General features: G+C 38.5%; 1 protein-coding gene across 1 annotated transcript in view; it reads left to right on the top strand.

Annotated features, from left to right (window-relative positions):
• Positions 1–25,798, top strand: part of LOC139478127 (ras-specific guanine nucleotide-releasing factor 2-like) — a 969,963-nt gene that overhangs the window by 328,519 nt on the left and 615,646 nt on the right. The window contains exon 16 of the mRNA XM_071260456.1: positions 17,685–17,866. Within this exon, the coding sequence (XP_071116557.1) occupies positions 17,685–17,866 (182 nt within the window). The remainder of the gene's footprint in view (positions 1–17,684; positions 17,867–25,798) is intronic.

Genomic DNA, 25,798 nt, shown 5'->3' with positions numbered 1-25,798 from the left:
GAAATGCCATCATCGAGCATGGCGAAGTAGACGATGAACACATAGCCGAAAGATGCCTATGGTAGATTTGTGGCTGTTGAAGACGGCATGATCGATGGTGTGATCCTAGACAATCAAAACAAAAACAGCCAAGAAAACTTTGTAAGATTTGAAACTGTTTGATAACTTTCTAAAAGTCCAAAATGAAATCCGCCAATTGCATGAAATCCCCCCCCCCCCCAAAACGAACTGGACACACTTCACTGCAAGTTTTTCATTTAGTGTTCGAAAAACAAAAGGGAAAATTGTGAACCAAACAGTCTCACAGGTTTTCAGAGCAGCATCGACAGATCACTGAAACTAAGGGGGTATGGCTTTTCACTCACGTCATCATTAGAATTTTCGCGATCACAGGAAGTATTAAAGGGGAGAAAAATTGTACTTACCAAGGAGAGCCGACCTGATTGGTGATGAAGAGAGTCCCTGTCCCAGTTTGGATCCATTGGAATCAGTAATCCAATGAGCATAATAAACTGTCTATGGCTCTACAACACAATCCATTTTGGGTTAAGAGCTGTCACTGATCACTACAACATGTGTTGGGGGGGGACATCACTTTGCATGTTGATGGAGACGATCACGAATATCTTGAACTGTTCATCAGACTAAGAAAAGAATAGGTCCGGTGAGAATCCTCATGATTGTCGCGATGTAAGGCCCAAAATGTGGTCTAATGTTGCTGATCCCTCTCAGTGCCCAGTGCAGGTGTATAAGTTGTATCCCTCCACGCATCCACTCGACTTCTGTCGAGATGACAATTCTTTTCACATTGACACACACACACATTAGGCATGCCTAAACCTGGCTATCAGTAGTTTATCCGCTATCAAATTGGGAAAAACAAACTTTCCTCTCTCATGAAAAACATTTGCGATGCTGCCAGTCTCCAAACATCGAAACGACTCACAAATCACTCTGCGCGCAAACACCTTTTGCAAAAGTTGAATGACAACAGCGTTCTGCCAAATTAAATAATGCAGATAACAGGCCACAAAAACATCCATTCTGTGAACAATTACTGCCATATTAATCCTGACCAGCACAAGCAAATATCCAACAAAATTTCACGAAACACTCCATCCCACACTATGAGATTCTAGCTAGTTGATGAAACTCCCGTCATGCAGAGTGGATCCTCGCGTAATGTCCAAATCTACAGTAGACAACACAGTCAGCAGGCTCAAATAAGAATTGTTTCTGGTGGTGTTAACACTATGTTTGCTGGCAGCATGACTGGTGGAAACATAACCATGAATCATGTTAAACCTCCAAGCCTGGTCCCAGGCAAAATACGCCGGATTGTCATTGAAAGTGATAGTGACACTGACTAATGCATCTACTCTGACCTGTCGTCCATGAGACATTCAAGTGAGAGAGCTGTTTGATTTGAAACTATATATAAGTGAAGTTACACCAGAGAAATTATCAGATTACACAGAATCATTGTTGTTACCGTCATTGAGGTTTCAGTTATTCTACAAAAGTCTGTTCAAGTATTTTGTTTAAAATAATCTGAGGAACTTTTTTTCTCAGCAAAAGGAATATGCCATAAAGGAGTTAAGAGGTTGTATATCTTGGTTCACACTAATTTCACACGGCTATGGAATCCTGTATCGCTACGCACAAACTATACGTAAAATTTTGACAAGTTGCTGATGTTAATGTTAATGCATTTATTCCTTAAAAGGGAAGCAAACATTTGATTTTTAATATGGGAAATATCAATGTCATCCCGTTAATCGTTATTTGCCTCGTCGAAGGCTATATATATATATATACCCCTTTTTCTTGTCATCCATGAATTACCAATTTCCCTGGGATTGTCAAGTAAGGTCGAGTTACTCTTTAGGTCAAGTATCTGTTTATTGTTATGCGTCTTGATACTCTGTAGGTCAAGTACCCATACTTTCTGGAAGTCCAATATTTCCTTGCTCATTCCGAGCGACTTTAGTCTACAAGGCTATATTTTTATTCAATTAACTCCCAGGTGTTAATTAAGCCAGCTTAATTGGCTGTTTAAGCATCTTGTTGATTGTCTTGTCAGATTGGGGGGGCATGGGTGGCCCAGTCGTCTAAGGCGCCGCGATTCGCTGTGCAGAGTTGCGTCCCTTTGGCACGCCAGAAACCTATGATTGTGGGTTCGAATCCCGGTTCGTCCCGATTATGTTTCTAGGTTTGTCAGCACCATACCCATGCTCGTGGCTTTCACCGAAGTGATAAATGTCTGAGACCTGCATCACTTCGGGCTTTCCTCCCACATTAAGCTGACACGCCATGATATGACTGGAATACTGTTAAAAGCGGCGTTAAACCAGACTCACTCACTCACTCTTGTCAGATTGTTTCGCTATCTTTTGTAATAGCTGTTATACTGTTGCTTAGATAGTCAGCTAGTAGTATAGGTAATGATGGTTCTGGACCACTTCCACTGGAGCCAGATTCATATACCTATACTGCTACTACAGATGGAATTTTTTATGCCAAAATGATTATGCGATTTAATGATAGTCATGAGATTAAGTTAAATTGGCTCTAGCTCACCAATACCTGGGGCCAATGATACAAATTTTTATAGGTAATGATGGTTCTGGACCACTTCCACTGGAGCAGGATTCATATACCTATACTGCTACTACAGGGGGGATTTTTTATGTGTAAATGACTATGCGATTTAACGATAGTCATGAGATTAAGCTCTAGCTCACCAATACCTGGGTCCAATCATTGCTTTAGATGAGTCTAAATGGTAATAAAAATATTCTTTATTATTTTTATCGATAAAGCGATATTCAACATTTTTATTAAGTTCTTCGTTCATTTTACTAGGAGACCAGACTATATAACTACACTCTTTTTGTAAATTGATAAGAAACAATTGATTACCGTATTTGGTTGGTTTGACATCACTGATATAATAAAACCCTTGTGGTAATTCTCTCCATTTAATAGTTTTTCCATTATTATATATATTTATGTAAGCATTTGTCTAAATGTAATCACACGATAGTAAGCAATTCATTTTTAATCTCCAACCAGTTCTTTGGTTTTGGCACGGAATAATTGACGCGCTTGTTGCCTCCCCTGTTCTATGAACTTTTTTTTATCGTCTTCGCTAATACCATTGGTCTTACGAGATTTTGATCGAATCTCCTGCTTCATTTCATTGTATTTGGTGAGTTCCGACAGCACTAAACGAAACTCATCCTCGGATATCTTACAATCGACCACTGCTGTCGAAATATGATCCTCAATGCTGTTCAACTTTGCATCGGCGAGTATCCGAATACTATCGTGTTTTAATGCTTTCTTTTGCAACCTACGTAAAATGAATTTTATCGCTATTCCTGCCAGTCCTGAGACTCCGGCGGTTATTTCCATGCCGAGCACGATAGGCGCGGCGATTATAGTTGATAGTAAACCGACACCGGCTACACCGAGTCCCATGCCAGCTACTACAAGAGCGGTGTCAACTCCGTCCAGAGCATTCACGGCTCTGCGATACTTTTTATACAATCCAAGTCTCAACTCCCTATCCTTTTCTATTCGATGTTTTATGTCGCTTATTTGATGTAATCGAAATCCATCAACAGTTTCCTTCATTTCATCAAGCGCTGGATATAAACTCATAGTGTATATTACGAATATATAATAGTCTTTAATTGGTCTTGCTTAAATGTTTTGAGAGTATACATCAACCTTATCAAATGTATATTATACGGCAAGAATATCTTAGAAAGAGAAATACTACCACTTTTAATAATTTGAACCCCCTCGAGGGATGTAACGGGTGATGCACCGACATGAATAATACTGCAACGTTGACGCTCGTGTTTCTTGAGCCATTTAATCGATAGACCTGGTAATATTTCGAAGGCATCTACAGGTGCATCTCCGAACAAGACTTCAATAATAAGCGTAGAAATATTAGGTATTGCACTCAAGTTAACTTTAATATTATCGAATTCTGTAACCAAATTTAAACTAACATTTTGGATTGCCGGACGACTATATAACATATGACCTGGTTTTTCTGGTAGGGGAGTGACTAACACACTTTTTCGTTTTGACGGGATATAAGCCGCGAGTACGATACCACTATTTATTATCTTAGTTAAATTATGTCCCTTACCCATCATCGCATAAGGTGGGGTAATGACGATATTCAGTAGCCACTTGATGTTTGCTTCAACCACAGTCCATTTATTCTCACTGTTGTAAATAATATTGTACGGAGTGGTTTTAAGGAGTCTACTAACGTCAACATCGCTTAAATCTTCCAGATTACCCGTGAATGTGACTTCTTTCCGCTTGTATACATTATCGTGTAAGTGTAAAGCGTATAACTTACCATTGGTACCGGGTTTACCGAATCCTTCTGTGTCTCCGAGATCGGAAAGCGCAATTGTATTACATTGTCTTATCGTTCCAGGGCCTGATGCATCAACCATTATTTATAATATGGAGTGTTACACTTAAGTATCCTATATGTACAGGTTGGTGTTTTACATCTAATACAGAAATTTTGAGGTCTGAAATAATACCACGCTTCAATTTTTTATATTGTAATGTTGATAAAGATTCCGTTCTACCGCTATTGTATTTTTCATCTTTCACTGGAACACTTCTGAGTAGAGTTGAAGGACTTTCGAGTTGAATATTATCTGTCGTGCTTATTTCATCAAGATGGATGAACAACTCTTTATAGGGAACTAAATCGGGCAATGTATCTCCATGCAGATTTATTAAACGGGATAATATTATCATATCTCTATTCCATCCAAGTGTGTATGCTAAGTTCTCGTAAAGCCTTACTTGCTTTTCTCCAGTGGATATTTTCACTTTCCCATTTGCCTCATTTTCTGTTAGACTAACTCCATAAGGTTTAAAAAATTCATCGTTGAGTGAGCTTACGCTGTAATACCCATCAGGTATAAATTTGGGTTCGACAATACTAAAGTTTTTACCTAATATCCATGTCTTATTATTACCTCTCGCAGCACTTATATTGGTCCACCTCGGGTAATATGTTACATCGCATAGAGCGACTTCGAGTTGTCCATCCGAGTTGTCGATAGTACGAAGCAGTTCAATAGACTGACCATTTGTTATTCCCAGGAGTGTAACATACATATCAAATATACAATGATACTATATCATAACTTAAATATGGAATCAACCATTATTTATAATATGGAGTGTTACACTTAAGTATCCTATATGTACAGGTTGGTGTTTTACATCTAATACAGAAATTTTGAGGTCTGAAATAATGCCCCGCTTTAATTTTTTATATTGTAATGTTGATAAAGATTCCGTTCTACCGCTATTGTATTTTTCATCTTTCACTGGAACACTTCTGAGTAGAGTTGAAGGACTTTCTTGTTGAATATTATCCGTTGTACTGATTTGATCAAGATGGATGCACAGCTCTTTATAGGGAACTAAATCGGGTAAATAGAGTCCCTGAACTGATGTCTTGATTACTGTTATTTCTCCTCCCCATCCAAGTGTGTATGCTAAGTTACTGTAAAGCTTTACATCCTTTTTTCCAGAGTTTAAAATCAGTAACCCATTTGACTCTTTTTGTGTTAGACTAATTCCATTAGGCTTAAAAAATTCATCATTGAGTGAGCATACGCTGTAATACCCATCAGGTATAATGTATTTTTGACCATTTATTTCTGTCTCATTATTATAACCTCTCGTAGCATTTATATTGGTCCACCGTGGGTAATACGTTACATCGCATAGAGCTACTTCGAGTTGTCCATCCGAGTTATCGATAGTTTGAAGCAGTTCAATAGACTGGCCATTTGTTATTCCCGGGAGTGTAACATACATATTAAATATACAATGATACTATATCATAACTTAAATATGAAATCAACTTACATTACTAATAAATCGATTATAGTAACTGCCTCTGGTGCTGAATTTTTAGTTAAATTCCCCGATATCTTTGAAAAATACAGAGTCACGGCAACTAGCGATAAAATGGTGCACGATTGGTTTCACAATCCGATGCAATTTTGGCAGAATCAGTTAAACTTTGCCATATGGTGTGCCACAACGGGATGTGGCGTATCTCTTTACGCTCCAGGATTTGAACTGAATAAGTCTGTTATGTCATTTCACGTGTACTATCAGATTAGACGTATACTTAAAGAAATTAGTGCTCCATTAGTGGAATTTAATGTTTCTACGGATAAAGATTGGCGTATTAAAGGAGCAAACCATGGTCTAGGTGTTCCTTACACAGAGGAAAATAAATCCGTCAAAGAAGAAAGCGATTATGTATATAGAGAACTTAATAAACCTCCAGTTAATTTTGGTAAGTTGTATAGTACCAGCAAACTTTTCGCAAGAATATATGATCATTGGCATAAAACCGGTGATTGGTATAAAGGCTGGGAACTTTATAGTAACGATTGGAGAGGGGATATTATGAGTTTTAAGAGTGGTTTAATTTACATTGTTACAAAATTTATACAAATGAACGATACCGCAAACGCTTGGAATGAATTTCTTAATTATAAAACGGAAAATAATTTTACTAACCCAGGATTTGTAAGAGTTAATGAATCGATAAGAACTTATGTATGGGCAATTCTCGGAGCGCAATCTCAAACACGAACGTCCATTATCGGTTCTGGGACGGCGCTCGATGCGCAAAAACAGTTTGTCTCAAACGTGGAGGACGCCATTAATTCACAAGTTGACATACCATCGTCTATAAAGCGTTTTCAAGGTGCATTACAGTACGCTCAATCCAAAGTGGACTTTGTTTATGCACCGGGACTATACATGTCTCCGAGTAATATGGAACTTAAGATCGGTCAAGTGATCGGTTATAATAATAAAATTGTTATCGCTACCGATCAACAAAAACCAGGTATAAATTCATATCTGAATGTCGAATTAATAACGCAAACGATCACGGGCGAAAAGGGAATAGTCAAGCCGCAAACATCTTTTATCGCTCAACCATCTACTGATGCGCAAGTGTCACCACATATTGCGGCTAAAAATCAACAACATATAGATGAAAAAACAGCGCTTGTAGTGGGTGGAGTCTCGCTTGGTTTACTCATGATTTGGTTAAATAGTCTTTAGCGAACACGTACAACAACCCTGCAATTGCTACGATCAACCCCCACAAGTTTTGACTAAGCCAAGTGGTGGTCTTAGCTAATAAATTCAATAGCCAGGAAACAACACTCCCTATTATACCGGGAAGTGCGGCCGCGGCTTTCTCAGCTAGCTTTCCCAGTGCTGAACCTAAAGCTTTTAAATGCTTTTTTATCCACTCTCTTATACCGTTTTTATCGTTAGGCGGTGATCCGCCTCCACCTGTACCACCTGTTAACGAGAGAGTCAAAGTCGATATAATAAATCCCAACGCGGTTAAAATACTGGCAATTGTTATTCCCTGTTCTCTGAACAATGTTTTAATTTTATCGGCCAGTGTAGTGTCATCGTTGAGGACTTGATCGATAGTTTCTCGAATACGACTGATTTGCGAACGAAGTGCCTTTCTATTACTGGAAGCCGCTTCGAGGCGGGCCAATCTTTCCTCTTCTAGGTTACGCAATCTTTCAGCAACGCGGCGTCTACTGAATTCATCGCCCGCCTGTTCGAGTTTTGTTTTCTCTTGAGCTATATGTTTGTCGATTTCGGATATCTTGGCTATATTATTGATGAGTTCTCCCCGCATAGTTTGCATTGCCTTGTCAAGACCTCGTAATTCCCTAATACTGAACTCCGAATGTGGTACCTGTAACGTAGAATTATCGTAATAGGTATCTAAGATTTCTCCGAGTCCGTCCGAGGCCACCATCGAGGCTGCTTCCAAATCATCTGTATTAACGAGTTCTTTCCTCATAGTCTGAAGAGCCTTAGTAGTCTTCGCGGAAAGTCGTCGGTAGTCTACAAAACCTAATTCATCACGAACAAAGCCGATGCCTTTTTTAGCGGCTATCGTAGACAAGGCTAGGGGCTTACGAGTACGAGAATGCATAAGATCAATATCCGGAGCGCCACGCAGTCGCAATATTCCTTTACTATCTAGCATAAACTTTGAATAGTCACGACCTATTGGAGTAACATAATTTTTATCATCTTTTAATGTATCGTAATAATCATCAACGGCTGATTGTAAAAGTTCATCATTTACGGTTGGGATCATAAAGCTGGTTTCATCAGTACCCTCTTCGATGGTACTAGTATCAGTTATGTTATCTAGATCAAAGTCATTATGTTCAAAATCAGTCATTTTTATATTAAACATACGGTACATGTTTTCAATATAACAATGTCTTCGCAATACGGACGCAAGTTAAACCCACAACGCAAACTTCGAGATCCATTAGGGGTCAAAGCAATTCGTCAGTCTGTAACTATAACTAATAGCCCTAGTACCATCGATCAGAATCAAACGCTTCTGGTTCGCTTTCCTAATCTCGGCGCACACGATGTGTTAGTTCCAGGAACTGTCCGACTAGCATTTACGATTGTTTTGAATTCTGCCGACGTTAACAGGGAGCCGGTTCAGAACTTAAGTCGTGCTATTGTTAAGAAAATCGCCATTAAAATTAGCGGTAATGAGGTTTTGAGTATCGACGATAGCGATGTATACTATTGTTACATGGATCTCTGGAGAACGGATAAAGAGCGGGAAAACTTACAGTACCAAGGTATTTGTAATAAGAACACATTGAGACTGCGTGTAGATGCTTCTAGTGGTGATGGTACCAACGAAAAAGATCAGGCCGTTGCCGACGCATTAGGTAACAGATTCTATATTCCCCTAGACTTTGAATTACTAGATTCCCACATGCCCTTTTATCAAGCATCCCTAGGCGATAGGTTAGAATACGAACTCACTTTTAACGACTACGGTAGAGTAATCAGATCTGCTGAAGATGCTAGCTATTCCATTGACAATATCTCGCTCGAGTACGATATGATAACGGATCCCGAATTAGCCAGACAAATTCGTAACCAGTATTCGGGAAGTTTAGCCATTTTGTACGATCGCGTGCTGCGACACCGAAAGATCACGAGGGACAAAAAAGATACGATGTGGAATATCAATCTAATCGTCCCCACGAGGTCGTTGAAGGGTATTTTAATGTTGTTCGAGGACCCCTCCGATGCGTTTAAAAAAAATACCGAGAAGTTCTACAATCCCAAGATTACGAAAGTAGAATTGACTATCGAGGGCGTTCCTAATCAACTATATAGCCAAGGAATGCTAGCGTATCACCAGTGGGATGAGATTAAAAAACTTCCTTCTATAAAACGTTCTCCGGAAGTTAACGCGGTCGTGAAAGATCTGTCTCTCGGGAGTGTATCGATGGGTGAATACCTCACCTCGAAGTACGCGCTATGGCTCGACATGCGAACAACGGACGATGACCAATTACACGGCAGTGGGAGGAGAATAGAAAATGCTAGCGAGGGTGGCACCATACAGATAACGAAGCTCCAGGAATCGGCTGGTAAATTAAACATATATTTGTACGTGATTATGGATGCGCAACTTAATATACAAAATGGGAGATTCGTGCAAGCAATCTATTGATAATTTTTTACCTAAAGATCCGCACTGCGCTATCATATGCGGGCAAACGGGCTGCGAAAAAACAGCTTTTATTCTAGATATTTTAGAAAGTCATTATCGGGACGTTTTCGATCATATTATTATTCTGTGCCCGACTATAAGCGTTAATAAAACATACTTATCGAGAGATTGGGTAATGAATGACGACGGAATACACAGAGTCGATCCGGGCGATCGTTTACAAGACTGTCTCCGAGTATGTCACGAAAAATACAAAGGAGAATCAACCCTTTTCGTAATAGACGACTGCAGCGCGAGTAAAGAACTCACAAAAAAGAAAGATATGCTTTCATATTTAGCATTCTCCGGTTGGCATACTCAACATAGCGTTTGGGTACTTACTCAAAAATACAACTCTGTCCTGAAAGATCTCAGAGAGCAGACCAAATGGGTAGCACTGTTTCATTGCAAAGATCGAGATTCATTCGAGGAATGTTTACGCGAAAATGACGTCATTTATACCAAGAATGAACGTGACAAAGTCAGAAAAATGTTAGCGGCAACGAAGCACTGTAAACTCGTATTAAAAACCGATCAACCAGCTGCTTATGCAATTGCTTAGCAAAATGTAGCAAAATTATAGCAAAATATTAGCAAAAATGTAGCGAAATGTAGCAAAAATATAGCAAATTGAACATTAGCGGTTAATATTACATAAAATGTGGTTCGAAATCATCATTCTTTCGCAACAGTTCATTATTACGGGATGTATTGGATATGTCATATTATATTATGTTAGACTTAAATATCTCCTTAGGTATTACATTATGGAATGCGACGAACTCATCGAACAAATGCTCAAAGAATCTGATGTAGATCAACATACAGAAGAACATGCAGATAAACATAGAGAAAGACTCGCAGCTTTGGTAGCCGGTGGAAAATGTTCCCAATATTTGGGAGAAAATTATACCATCGAAAAAATTTATAACATGACCGACGAAGAGATTAAAAAACTGTACGCGCGTTACGAGTCTAGACTGGGAGCTACCATGACTAAAACAATAGGGTCGTCTATATTACAACTATACACAGTCGTAGCTAGTACGTTTCTCCCCATCCCGGCAGAACATCGCATGTATTTATGCGAATCTCTAGAGAAAGACCCATTCATCGAACACGCTATAAGCTCAGTGAGCTGTGAGTTTTATCATAGATTCGGAATGTTCTTAGCTCCGTTCACCACAGCTTTAATAACGGCTAGGTATTGTCAATTTTAACATACGTGCCCACTTAATAATATAAATGGAGACACAACAGATTGCGGAAACACAATCACAACAGGTGACACCACAACAGATTGCGGAACCACAACAGATTGCGGAACAGAATGAGGAACCACCACAAGTGAATGAGGAACCACCACAAGTGAATACAAAAAAACAACCCAGAGTTACTAAGAACCCCAAAAAAATAGCTGCAGGAAGAAAGGGAGGGCTGGCGCGCAAAGCAAAATTAATAAATAATTCAAATCCGATTAAAACATGGGCACTAGTAGGAGTTGCTGGTATAGCGGCTGTATGGTTCTTTTATAAGACCGGAGAAGAGAAAACGTCACCCCCGCCGCAACAACAAGTTCAATTAGAGGTTAGTCCTCATATAATGCTATAAGAAGCATGACTACTCCAGTTACAGACGGTAAAATGTTGGTAAACGCGACGTATCATTCAGCGGTGGTCACCGGCTTGGCCATTGGCTATGCCCGTATGGCTAAAATGATTACTAAAGCCACACCTCCGAAGCTAGATTTTAATGGATTTGATATAGGTATGATGGTTCTGGATATTGGATTAGCTCATCAAACAAGGACTTATCCCGGAAGACATAATGAAGTAATTAAACATTTGAATATTTATATTCATATGGCATCAATTGCGATGATGGTCGGTGGAGCTGTTGTTAATGCTCTAGCTTTTTCGGGGAGTAATTATTTATTTTCCAGTATGAGGGAATCAAACGCTAAAAAAATTGAAGAGGAGCGTAAACGACATAATAAAGCATTAGAACAATACCAAGCAGCTCAGTTACAATATACGCAGCAGATATTAGACTTTATTCATGAAAAACTGATTAAGGAAGGACATTCAATTCAAACGTTTAAGGATGTCGAATCTGCCATGCACGAATACTACCTCGTTTATGGGAAAAAACTCGACCCAATACCTAGACCAACAATGAGTCAGTTTTATACACCATCAGAGGCTCAGAAAGACCGAGAGGTCGCATTTGTTATTATTGGGTTATCCGCTCTATTGATTTTCAGCTATACAATAGTGTAGATGTAATTTGCATTTAGACAAATGATATGATAGATGTATATACCATGAATAACTGCAAGTTTACACTCATGGGGAAGACGACTCTATGTAACCGCCGCTGTGTTGATGTTTACTGCGGTATACACAATTATTACATCAAGCGTGGACACATAAACTATAAGTGTTCTGAATGCGGGATAGGGGTCAAAGGTCATTATTGTTTATGTAAGAAACACGGTGCTGATAGGGTCAGGAATCAGATTATTTATGCTAGGAAGAGAGATTACATCAATGAGAGGAATAGGTTGGGGAGGATACGTATTTAGATATATGAAAACAACCAATTAGACAAATGAATCATTTTGCATATACCATTCAACCACAATGGTTTTTGTCAGAGAGTTAAAAGCTATGGCAAAGCAACGTGGTCTACGTGGATATTCTCGAATGAGAAAAGCTGAATTGATTACCTTACTCGGTTTGGAACCACCCCAGACTGTTAGAGAACTCAGAGTTCGAGCGAGAAACAGTGGGCTGAGAGGTTATTCTCGAATGAGAAGAGCTGAATTGATTGCTTTACTAGATAATAATCAACAAGAACAAGACGAGGATGATATTCAACATAATGATAATGATAATCAACAACAACAAGAATTAATATTTGTACCCACATCCGCCGGCGTTGGTAAATATCTAAGAGGTTGGAAGATGGATATTAATTCCAACATGGATGTTAACGATATTAAGCCCATCATATCGAGTAAAATTAACGAGGAATTAGATGATTTACAAAGTATAAAATACCAGCTGACGATTAAAATGACATTGAGTAAAAGTAATGCAGACGATAGCGTCGAATATACCGAACCATATTTCCGTAGCAATCAAGAAGTTATAACCGAATCCGATACTATAGACGCATCATTAGATACATCAATTCAGAGGATACAGGAAACTTTAGAACGCTGGACTAATAGAGGTTCGGGTTGGGGTGTGGATAGAATCGATAGTTTATATTTAGATATAGCGAATTATATGCCTTTCAAAGGTGGATCTTATATAGATTTACCCCCGTATTATAAGAAGAAAAAAGCCATAATTAACGTAAAAAATAAATCTGATGATTGTTTAAGAATGATGATAAGATCTGCATTGTTCCCCGTAGACAAGCATCCGGATAGACCTTCTAGCTATCCCCAAAACGATGGACTCAACTTCGATGGTATAGACGAACCTACACCAATATCACAAATTGATAAGGTGGAAAAGCAAAATAATTTAGCTATAAATGTTTTCGGACATTCTAAAGGAATTGTTGTACACAGGATAAGCTCCGCTCCGGAACATATTCCCAGAATCAATTCATTTCTGATCGAAAAAGATGGAAAATATCATTATACGTGGATAAAGAGTTTAAACAGGCTATTATACGATCAAACAAAACGTGCTAGAAAGAAATATTTCTGCGAAAGATGCCTGCATGGGTACAGCAGACAAGATCTATTAGAAGCGCATAAAGAAGACTGTAGAGGTGTTGGACAGACCGCTATCAGGATCGATATGCCTAAAGAGGGGAAAAATATATTAAAATTTGAACATTATTGTAATCAAATGCCAGTACCATACGTAATTTACGCCGACTTCGAAGCGCTTATCAAGCCCATAGAAAATACCAACCAAGATAATAATCAAGGTACGTACAAAACTCAAGAACATATTCCTTGTGGGTTTGGATATATAGTTGTAAGGTATGATGGGAAAACAAACACTCCCGTGATTTACAGAGGTCCCGATGCAGCGGGAAAGTTCCTAGAATATCTACAAAATGAAGAGAGAATAATCAGGGAAGAATTATCGTGTAAGAAACCCATGCGTATGACGATAGATGATTGGAGGGCCCACAAGAAGTCAACGAGTTGTCACGTTTGTAATAAACCCCTGGATGGGGATTCCGTAAGAGATCATTGTCACGTCACGGGTAATTATCGGGGAGCTGCTCATAATGAGTGTAACTTGAAACTAAAAATGAATGCTCAAACAATACCCATCCCCCTTGTGTTTCATAACCTTAGAGGATACGATTCACATCTCATTATGCAAGCTATCTCAAAGACCGACGGCGGTTTAACGTGCATTCCTAACAACATGGAAAAATACATATCGTTCTCGTTGACTAAACCTATTCATTATAGGGACAAGGATGGGAAATCTAGAATAAAGTAAAGTAATGGGCTTAGATTCATAGACTCTGTACAGTTTCTGTTATCTTCCCTGGACAATGTAGCTAAAGCGAACAATCCCGATGACTTCGCTATAACAAATAAATATACCGATCAGATAACTCGTCATTTGCTGCTGAGAAAAGGTGTATATCCTTACGAATATATGGATGATTGGTTTAGATTCGAAGAAACTGAATTACCACCCCTCGAATCATTCTATAGTAACTTAACAGAATCTAGAATAACAGATGCCGATTATGAACACGCTCTGACGGTCTGGGATAAATTAGGTTGTAAGAATTTAGGCGATTATCACGATCTGTACTTAAAAACCGATGTACTGTTACTCGCCGATATATTCGAGATATTTAGAAAGACGTGTTTAAAACAATACGGCTTGGACCCGGCATGGTACTATTCCAGTCCCGGACTATCGTGGGATGCATTGTTGAAGAAGACCGGCGTAGAACTAAAACTACTCACAGATTACGATATGCACTTGTTTATTGAGAAAGGATTAAGAGGGGGTATATCGATGGCAGAGAAAAGGTATTCTAAGGCTAATAATAAATTAGTGGAAGGATACGATCTGAGTAAACCCGACACGCATATATTATATCTGTGAATATGAATGATATCGAAGTGAATGATATCCATAATATCAATGTGAATGATGAGAATAAAGGGTACATACTAGAAGTTGACTTGGAATATCCGAGTTCCTTACATAAAGACCATAACAGTTATCCGCTAGCTCCCGAAAGATTAATGGTTAATAAAGATTGGATGTCAGAATATCAACGCTCCTTGATGGGTAATAGTAGGTTAGCTAACGTAGAAAAACTCGTACCAAATTTGATGGATAAGACAAAATATATAGTTCACTACAGAAATCTCCAGTTGTATCTATCGTTAGGTATGAAACTTAAGAAAATACACAGAGTTCTTAAGTTCGATCAAAGCCCTTGGATGGAGCCCTATATAAGGCTGAACACAGATTTAAGAAAGATGGCTACCAGCGATTTCGAAAAGAATCTGTATAAGCTCATGAATAACTCGGTATTCGGTAAAACTATGGAGAATCTAAGGAAGCGTGTTGATGTTAAATTAGTCAGATCTAATGAGGAAGAAAGACTCAGGAAACTCATAGCCAGTCCGGCTTTTAACAGAAGCAAGATATTCGATAACGACTTAGCCGCGTTGCATATGCAGAAGAGTAATATAAAATTCAACAGACCGGTGTACGTCGGTATGAGTATTCTCGACTTGTCAAAACACTTAATGTATGACTTTTATTACAACGAACTTAAGAAGCAATACAGCGATAGATGCGAGGTATTATATACCGACACAGATTCTTTGTTGATGGAAATACAAACCGAGGATGTGTATAAAGATATGGCAGAAAAAATAGATATGTATGACACGAGCGATTACCCAAAAGATAATCCACTGCACAGCGTTGTAAATAAAAAGGTGTTAGGTAAGATGAAGGATGAATGTGCTGGGACTCCTATAGCGGAGTATGTGGGATTAAGACCTAAGATGTATTCTATAAAGAAGTCCGATAATGGAGAGATAAGAAAAGCCAAGGGTGTTAAGAAGTATGTGGTAAAAAAGCATATCAAACATGAACAGTATAAAGAATCATTATTCAATGGTAGAACGTTCAAACACGAGATGAACTCTTTAAGAAGTTATGATCATAGGATATATGGATTAAGAATGAACAAGACATCATTATCCCCCTTAGATACAAAGAGATGGATTGATAATGATGGTGTAACTACCTATGCTTATGGTTATGGTGGTAATACCGTACCGTCGGGAACTATGAACAATTCTTCTCGTACAAATGCCCTACCCGGTCCATCTTGAAGATAATAAAGAATAGGCTCTCCTTCTTTCGTAACCAATCGACTAATGTTATACGTCTTAAGGGACCATATCGGATCGGTTGCGCGACGTAGGCCTCCCTCGAGTTCACCTGCCTGGTATAGATATCTTACCCTTACTCTACCCGGAAGTTTTTGTTCTTTGCCTCTCCTCGGTGCTGAAGATTCGGAAGTCACGGATTTCATTTTAATCGCATCGGATGGTTTCTTCCCTATTAATCTCGTTACTTCATTATTCAGCGCTGATACAACGGCTGATAATCATGTCACCTTTTCGGTTGATCTCAATCACTCGGATTTCATTTCGATCCCATACTGATAGCCAAACAAACGTTCCGCTAATGTCCTGTTAAATCTTTCGACGATAGCTTGACTACGGTGGGCCTCTCTTTCACCACGGACGATTTTGACGTCGTGCTTTGTTAACAGTTTAGTTACCAATCCCATAAACTCTCGACCGGGATCTACTTGAAATAGCTTAGGCCATTTTAGTGGTCCGCGTTTATATATGCGACTCAGTGCATTAGCTACTTCTGTTGAATCCTTCGAAGTTAATGGCTCAGCCTCTTTGTATCGACTAGCCACATCCACTAATGTTAAAGCGTATTTATACGTTTTGCGTTTTACCTTATCGTGGGGAAGAAACAAGAGGTCAGCCTGATGAACTTCATTTGTTGTAAATATATCAAACTTCTTCCTCGGTATATAACGCGGTGCCGGTAAATATATTTGCCACAACGCTTGTTTCTTTAACCAATCCTTGGCCACATCTTTAGATACCTTAGCCGCGGTGGCTAATTTTGTTATTGCTCCTACACCTTTCCAATATCCTCGTGGGCTATAGTAAATTTTATTCATTATTAATTAATATTGATGTTTCGTTTAATACAAATCATGACTATCGTTGAATCGCATAGTCATTTACACATAAAAAATCCCCCCTGTAGTAGCAGTATAGGTATATGAATCCTGCTCCAGTGGAAGTGGTCCAGAACCATCATTACCTATAAAAATTTATATCATAGACTCCAGGTGGTGGTGAGCTGGAGTCAATTTAACTTAATCTCATGACTATCATTGAATCGCATAGTCATTTTGGCATAAAACATTCCTCCTGTAGTGGTGGTATAGGTATATGAATCCGGCTCCAGTGGAAGTGGTCCAGAACCATCATTACCTATACTACTCAGCTTGTACATCTGTCCCTCTATTCTGTCCCTTATAAATATATATATATACTGTACATGTATCATGAAATCAATTGATTGATGAGTGTTGATCCCTAGCCTAAAATGCAGCATGAAATTAATGCACTCGTTGTAGCTCTGCCTTTTACTATAAAAGCTTATCAGCAAACAATAATACCAAGACTGTAGACTGATACAGTATGAGGTGTTAACAGCATTGAATATCACTTGCTTTCTACACAAACTTAACTTCAACTGCTTTTCATGAAAATATCAAGATAGAAATGTGTCACTTTATTAATGTGAGCAAAGAACACTCGCATTGATTTCCTGCTCACATTTATTTCATTATTTACAGTATATGTTTTTTAGAAAATTTATTCGTTTTGTCTTGATAGTAATTTTCTGTAATTTTCTGCCTTGTCTGACTATGTTTCATTGTTTTGATGATATATCTTCAGATACGACATGCAAGTGTAGAGCGGTTACTTGAGCGACTCACTGATCTCCGATTTTTGAGTATTGATTTTCTGAACACCTTTCTCCTGACGTACCGTGTGTTTACAACAGGGCACACACTGTTGGAATCTTTGAAGAAGGTCTACAAGAATCCTGACACGGGTAATCAAGAGACAGGAGCAATGTACGTATACTAGTCAGAATCTAGGCATTTACTTCTTACATCCTAAAATCTCACAAATTGGAAGTAAAAGTAAAGTTTGTTTTATTCCTATTGAATCTGTTTAGCAGTTTCATTTGTGGAAAAGATTCAGAATAGGTCATCAGAAAACTAACTTTTATCAGTCCTTTGTCTCTCCGTCATCCATCCATCAACACTCAATACCATATCTTTTGACTTTTTCTCCAAACAAAGGGATGAGACTAAGATTTGTTTCATAGCGTTAGAATAACAATTTTAGTATGCTTAGAAACATCAAATTATGCAAAGTACTAAGGACTTTTCTGCTAAGAAACTTACAAAGTATAGGAATCTGAAACAATGAAATGATGTGAAGTGACACAAGGCTATTCAGATTTGTTTTAACCAGCAAAATTATTGATAACTCGCAAATTAAAATGATATATGTAACAGTCCATCCAGTCACTTCCTCACATGTAGAGACGTAGCCAAGCTAAAACAGTTGCACCTGAATATTTGATTAGTGGTGATTGTTAGTTTGAAAAGCAACAATTGTTCATTCTGCAACAAAGACTCATGGAAGGTAATGGAAAATATGCCTGGAAACAATTGTGTATTGTCATGGTTTTGTCCAACTTCCTGAGGCAAGGGAGTTAATTGACTATAAAAGTCCAGTTTCCACCCTTGCAAAACTAGGAATTTCTTTCCCTGATTGTAGCCCCACTGATGGCTATTACAAGTTATGTCCCTTTTATATCCCCCCTGATCAATCAGATTCCACCTCTCAAATCATTTGCATTTGGTCCAAACAAAATGGCAGTGCCCAGTCATGACGATCCGATCGATAATCAAAATCTATATTGTGATAAAACAGGTCTTACTTTGTGAAGTGCATCAAATGATGTGAGCACCCTGATTAAAAACATGAACATTGAGTTGGCCGTACACATGCTTTGCAAATCCTGTAATCGGTCGCAAATCTGCACGGATGTCGATATGGTTACGCGATTTTGATGGGACTATGCATAGATTCATTAGTCCAGCCAAAATATAACTCCATAATTCCAATTTAGTTTGGCAAGGATGGAAACTGGACTTATACAGTCAACAGGAAGACAACCACTGGCTTACCCCTATGATGTCACAGCTGGCGAAAGTTGATAGCTCTGGCAATGGATGTGACTTATGTATGTGCCCGGATGGTTGAGCTAAGCCAATAGTCTTTACTTATATATAAGTGACATTATAATCATCATTTCATGTTGTGTTCATTACATGTTGTCTGTGTTTGTATGTCAACCAACTAACAACTTCAACCTTGATCCCTTTTGCTGTGTCTGTGATTTCTCAAGTTTCACATGGACTTTCCCTATCTGTTTTCAGATATGTCCACCACTTCACATTACTGTTTAGCATCTTGACTTCCTTTGACACCTGTCAGATGCAACATGTCCCTTTGGTCCACTTCTCTAAACTTCCTTTCTCACCTGCCCTCCTCATGCATTCTGCATGAACTCTTACGGAGGGAGGTACTCTGTTTCCAGGTGAGAAACAATTCAGTACCCTAAGGCCTATATTACCGTACATAAGCTGAACTCGTAGTTAAGCAGTGGTATTAACTTGGTCCTTGAAATCTGTATCAAAATGCTCTGTGCAGTATATAACCCGGACCACCAACCTAAAGTCTTTTTGTCATGAGCCATCATCGGAAATAGAATATCAACAATCTGTATCGAATTATGCAAGTTAATCCAATTGTTACACTCTCTGGTAATAAGAAGTGTTCATTGTTTATGTGGACTTTTGTTTGTAATCTATTTTATTAATTTCATTCAAACTTTCATTCAGTAATGTTAACATTAATTTCGGTGAAAACATACAAATGTTTTTCAATCTGGACTTGTTTTAAGACCGACAGACGGAAGTTTATTCAATATTTTAGGCCATATGACCTATGGTACAGAAGTGGTTGTTTGTTTTATCAACATTGTACAGTCACGTGTAGGTAATAATAAGTTTACATATAATATTAACGTCTAATTTCAAAAATCTTCTTCAGGAATATTGACAGAGATGGTATTGTATTAGCATTGTGGGAGTTCAACAAATTTTTCATCAGTTGTTCATCTTTGTACATAGTTGAAATCATAGGGAGGTATCTATTTCTAAGAAACTGATAATATTTACAAATGAGAAGTACATGAAACTCATCCTCAACATAGCCTTCATTACAATAACGGCATAAACTACTTTCTTTATCCTGTACATTTTTCTTTCTGAGATTATTAACATTAAAATTGTAAATGATATAAGTAATTTACACAAAGATCTTCTCAAAGTTCTATCCTGAAGTTCAGATACATATTTTTCAGGAACAAGTAATGATTTTATATTCGTATAATGGCATAAAAACCTTGAGGATGATATTTGACAGTGCCAATCTTGTGAAAATAAACTGACGTCCAAAAGAAACTTTACCAACTGAAAATATAAATTTCAGACAAAGTATAATTTTTTTTCCGATGAAGTCTATCTAAAACAAATAACCTAAATAAAACAATAGTGTATGCAGAAATCGTCTGTTACATGTTTGCGAGATAACACGCGAAAAAGTGTAAACACGTGCACCACGGACAACTGCAAATGCACGTGCGGGTAAGGGTATAAAACGATTGCAACGGCAAATCAGACATCCACAGTGATAAAAAAACACAAAAGAAATGCCACGACTTACAGTCGAACAACGTGAACAAGCCTTGGGTATGGTACAGATGGGAGCCACCCACGCCCATATTGCATGAACCTTCGGTTGCTCCCATGTTGTCGTTACCAACTTGATGCAACATTAGAGACAGACAGGGCGGCCCATTGACAGGCCAAGAACAGGCAGACCCAGGGTGACCACGCCCCATGATGACCGGTACTTGTGTACCTTGCACCTCATAAATTGCTTCCTGACAGTGACGTCATCGGGGACAAATGCCTTAGGTCACAGGGTTAGTCGACAGACAGTGGCCAGGAGACTCAGGGCTCATGGAATCAGGGCTTTTAGACCATACAGAGGACAGCTATAGACAGCGCAACATCATAGTCTGCGATTGAGATGGGACCGGACTGTACGACGTTGGCAGGCAACGTGACTGGCAGAGGGTTGTCTTCACTGACGAAAGTCGATTCTGTATGTTTAGTGCTGATGGAAGACAACGTGTTTACCGCCGAAGGGGTGAACGAATGGCGGCATGTTGTGTGCAGGAGGTCGTACCATATGGTGGAGGGAGTGTCATGGTGTGGGGTGTGATCTGTGGGCAGCAGAGGACACCGCTGGTCATCGCTGATGGAAACTTGACAGCTCAACGTTATATGGATAACATTCTTCGTCCAGTTGTCCTACCATTTCTCCAACAGCAGCCACGTGGTGTCATTTATCAGCATGACATCTCTAGAGTCCATACAGCCAGAATTGTCACTTACTTCCTCGCAGCCAACAACGTCAACGCCCTGCCGTGGCCGGCACGCTCACCCGACATGTCCCACATAGAACACCTCCGGGACTTCATGGATCGTCGTGTTCGACAACGACCACACTCTCCAGCCAACCGGCAAGAACTGATCTTGGCCCTCCAAGAAGAATGGCGTCAAATCCAACGTGACCTCATCAGACGACTGACTTTTTCTGTGTGTCGAAGAGTTTTTGCGTGTATTGAGGCATTTGGTGGTCACACGCACTACTAATGACTTGTTATTGAACGTGAGTGATTGTTTATGTACTCCGCCTATTGTCCATGATTCTGAAAGCTCGAGTTTTGTACCACACCCAACTTTGGGGGGCTCTGACGTCATTCTCGGTCGCGGTATGATTGTCATTTTCAGTGTTGATTATGTTGATATATTGATCTTCTCAATACACTTTACTTCATGCATGTATGTTTTGTTGTTTTTGAGCAAGAGTGAACTCTGGTAAAGTTTCTTTTGGACGTCAGTTTATATCAAGTAATCTTTGCTTGAGCAAGAAGATAAATAATTTATCATTTCCAACATCCATGCAAGAGAAAAACCAGACACACAAAGAATATTCCTGATATTAGACACCCATAAACAATATTTACCCTTTTCATCCAAGACTTTTAACCATATTATAACAATGAAGAGAAAATCTATTTGAATTCATACAAAGTAGCTTTATCCAATATTTAACTGCCGGTAGCTGGGATGAAACAAAAAGACTGGTACGACCAGTTTCTCCTAGAATGGCTTTGTTAGAGGCATATTTACCGACACCTAAAAAACGTTTAAAGTACATGCCATGAATTTTTTCTATGGAATCATTATATTGACATCCCCATATTTCTGAACCATACAGAAGAATTGGTGCTATTTTTCTGTCAAAAATGTCCGAAACAACTCGGAAAGATATAAACTTGTTTTCTTTAAAAACACTATAGACAGGAATCAAGGCTACAGATGCTTGCAGACCCAACTGCTTACATGCTGTTGACCATGATAATAGAGAAGATACAGTCAATCCTAGATATTTATAATATGAAACAATATTGACTGTCTTATTACAATTCGTCCATTTTTCAAATATATTTAAAATACCACCTTTTCTGAATGCAATAACATTTGTCTTTTTCAAATTTACTTCAAAGCCCCATTTCTCACAATATAGCTGGAGAACATTTAACTGTTTCTGGAGGCCACTAACTGAAAATGATAATAAAGCAACATCTTCAGCAAATAGTAACAGCATTATATCAATTATATCTTGTGACACAAAGACTCCGTAATCACATTCATGATACATTTCAGTTACAAGTTCATTTATGAAAAATATAAATAGAACAGGGCTGAGTACACAGCCCTGTCTTACACCAGCTGAAGTTCTGAAACATTCAGTGATTCCTTTATCAGTCTTGATACATGCCTTAACTGATGAGTACATGCTCTGTAGAACGTTTGACAATTTGCCAATTAATAAAAGCCTTTTTGAAATCGATAAAGGCACAATAAAAATGGCCCTTGGCTTTACTAAGATATTTTGTACACAAAGATTGAAGAATAAATATATTGTCTGATGGAGAATAGTTGGGTCTAAATCCAGCTTGGGATTCTGATAACAGGTCATTCACATCTAACCATGTTCTAATACGTTTTTCAATCACAACAGAAAACAATTTGCCAGTCACATTTAAGAGAGAAATACCTCGATAGTTGTTTGGATCAGATATGTTTCCAGATTTATGTAGAGAAATAATCATTCCTATATTTCAGGAATCTGGAAAAACACCAGTATCTAGAATTTTATTAAAAAGCTGCTTAAGATAAGGGTTTATGAAACTTGTTATACTTTTCAGATATTCAGGGGGTATACCATCCTCATCGGCTGCTTTACCCACTTTTAAATCATTTAAAGCTTGTTTAATTTCATTTTCAGTAATTTCACCTGATAAGAGCTGGTCAGTAAAAGGCATATCATTACAATGTTGACATGAATGGGAATCTAAAAATTCCTGAACTGATTTATCAAATTCATTCACATCTTTGATAAAGGCTGGATTTAATAGATCCTTAAAATATCTAAACCAAGTGTCAGGGGTTATATCACCTTGTTGTGCGTTACTTCTCAAATAGTGCCTTATAGTCTTCCAGAATTCTTTACAATCACTCATATTTGCAGCCGTGGTCAATTTCTGACTCATGTATTTTATACTTATCTTTCTGAATTCAGTTTTTGCACATAAATAATCTTTTAAGTTTGAGTCACTTTTGAATGATCTGAAACAATTTAGTAGCATGTATTTCTTAGATTTAAGTTGACAGCACTCTGCATCAAACCATAACGGTTGCTCTTCAGAGGTTTTATTTCTAGACCATCTACAGACTGCCCCCGCCTTTTCCCCACAGTAGATAAGTATGTCAGCTAATTTCCTAACTGCAGCGTTTATGTCAGTTTGCAAAACAGAAATAAAATCGTCAAACATTCAGCTGCTTTCTCTGCTAAAAACATATTCTTGATATGCTGGTATTCTGTCAAGAGGAAGCCTATATTTAGGAACAGGAGTGAGGGTAATACCAACAGTGTTCTCTGTAGCTTGCTTACTTTGTAACTCTGACGTGAAGACATGTTCCATACTACATAGAACCGGCAAGTGGTCAGACTCGGTTCTGTTAAGAACCACCAAATCAATAACCCTAGAGAAAACCTTAGATGATACAATAAAGTAGTCAACAGTACTACACCCAGCATGGGAGACAGAAGTACCGGTAAAATCTCCATTTCTATCGGATGTAGATCTTCCATTTACAATATGGATACCTAATATTTTACATAGGTCTAGCAATGATCTACCAAAATTATTGATTTGTGTATCACATGACGCACGAGGTAAAGAGAAATTATCAGATTTAGTCTTTATTAATGGGTAAATAGTCAGTCTCATCATTCATGATAAAGTCCTCTTCACTTCCTGTTCTAGCATTGAAATCACCACATAAGATGAATGTAGTCCCTTCCCCATAGTCATGGATTATTTGACAGAGCTGCTCTTCCAACTTGTCAATTCCAGTTCCATCTTCATTATCATAGACAGGAGAATGTTCAGGGTGAATATAGATTGAATATCAGGAATAATTGCAGAGAAGAGGTTGGGTTTGTCAATCTAAAAAAAGGGCATTATCCCACTGGCAATAAACTTGTTTATACTGTGACGACAGATATTTCTTTATGCAAATACCAGTACTGCGGTTAGGATTCTCCAGGGTGACATTTTTGGTAGCAGATGTGTTTGTCCTTTAAGGTATTTTTTGGCAGCATCAAAAACATCACATTTGTCTTTGAAAAAGGCAAACCTTACAATGAGAGGCCTAGACTTTGATTTGGAATGTAACCTATGAGCACACTCGATGTTCATTGAAGAGGCATTATCTATAGTGAGTGAAGTTTCCATAAAAGCTCTGACACATTGCTCACTCTCCTGCCAAGTCTCTCCCCGTTTATCTGGTAACCCATGAAAAATAAGATTAGATTTACGAGATTGTGCTTCTGTCTGATCAGTTGTGTTGACTTGTGTTAAAGTAACGTGAGAGGGATATACCGGTCCAATGACCTGGACAATCCCAAGGGATATAAGTTTGTAGAACTCTTCGAGGAATTATATCACCTCATGCCTGTACTCCAACATCCTGTGACAGAAAATTTGCCACTTGAGATGCGGGAATATTGGCTTGCAGGCAAGGCAGTAGACCAGATGTCTGAAAATCTACTCAAGTTTAGACATGAAGAACGACTACCCTTACCTCCATTGAAATGGAAGTTATACAAGACACACTATGCTCCACTTCCAGATTATCCAAGTTTGGATGAGGATTTTATGAAGCTAGTAGCTAGTAGCTACTACAAATGTCACATCATCTTCTTTGCACATTAATTAAGGATCTGTCATCAGGTTTCCAGATATTCAATGGACATTGGCGCTTATATAAACTGGTTTGTCGTTGGAATTAAATACATCATTCCACCATTACAGTCATCTTACCCACCATTACAGATATCTTATGAAGGAATAACCGGCAACATGCCTATGACTATTAGGACAGATCAAGTCGGACTCATCCACAGCCTACTAGACACAATAGTAAGAATGCAGCAAGACTTACTCTCCACTCAAGTCTGGATGTCTTCACAGCTACTATGGCTGCACCGTCAACAACTTCTAGCTCAGATTTCTTCTAAAGCTGTTTGTAACCAAACCAAGAGGTTGATAATGTCACAACCGATATCTGCTCGCCCGACATTCAACGGGAAATTGGGACATGTAATAGACTAGGTAAGACAAGATACAACGGAATGATTCAAAGCATCAACTATCAGCCAAGCTGCCAAGGCTCATGGATCTTCCCCACCCCCAGAAGCGTTCCTGGGACCAGAAAGACTCA

This window comes from Haliotis cracherodii, unplaced genomic scaffold (genome assembly GCF_022045235.1).
Source record: "Haliotis cracherodii isolate W230 unplaced genomic scaffold, xgHalCrac1.p SCAF_1, whole genome shotgun sequence".
Lineage (NCBI taxonomy): Eukaryota > Metazoa > Mollusca > Gastropoda > Lepetellida > Haliotidae > Haliotis > Haliotis cracherodii.
Note: the sequence above shows the minus strand (reverse complement) of the source record. Positions and strands in the feature narration are given on the sequence as shown.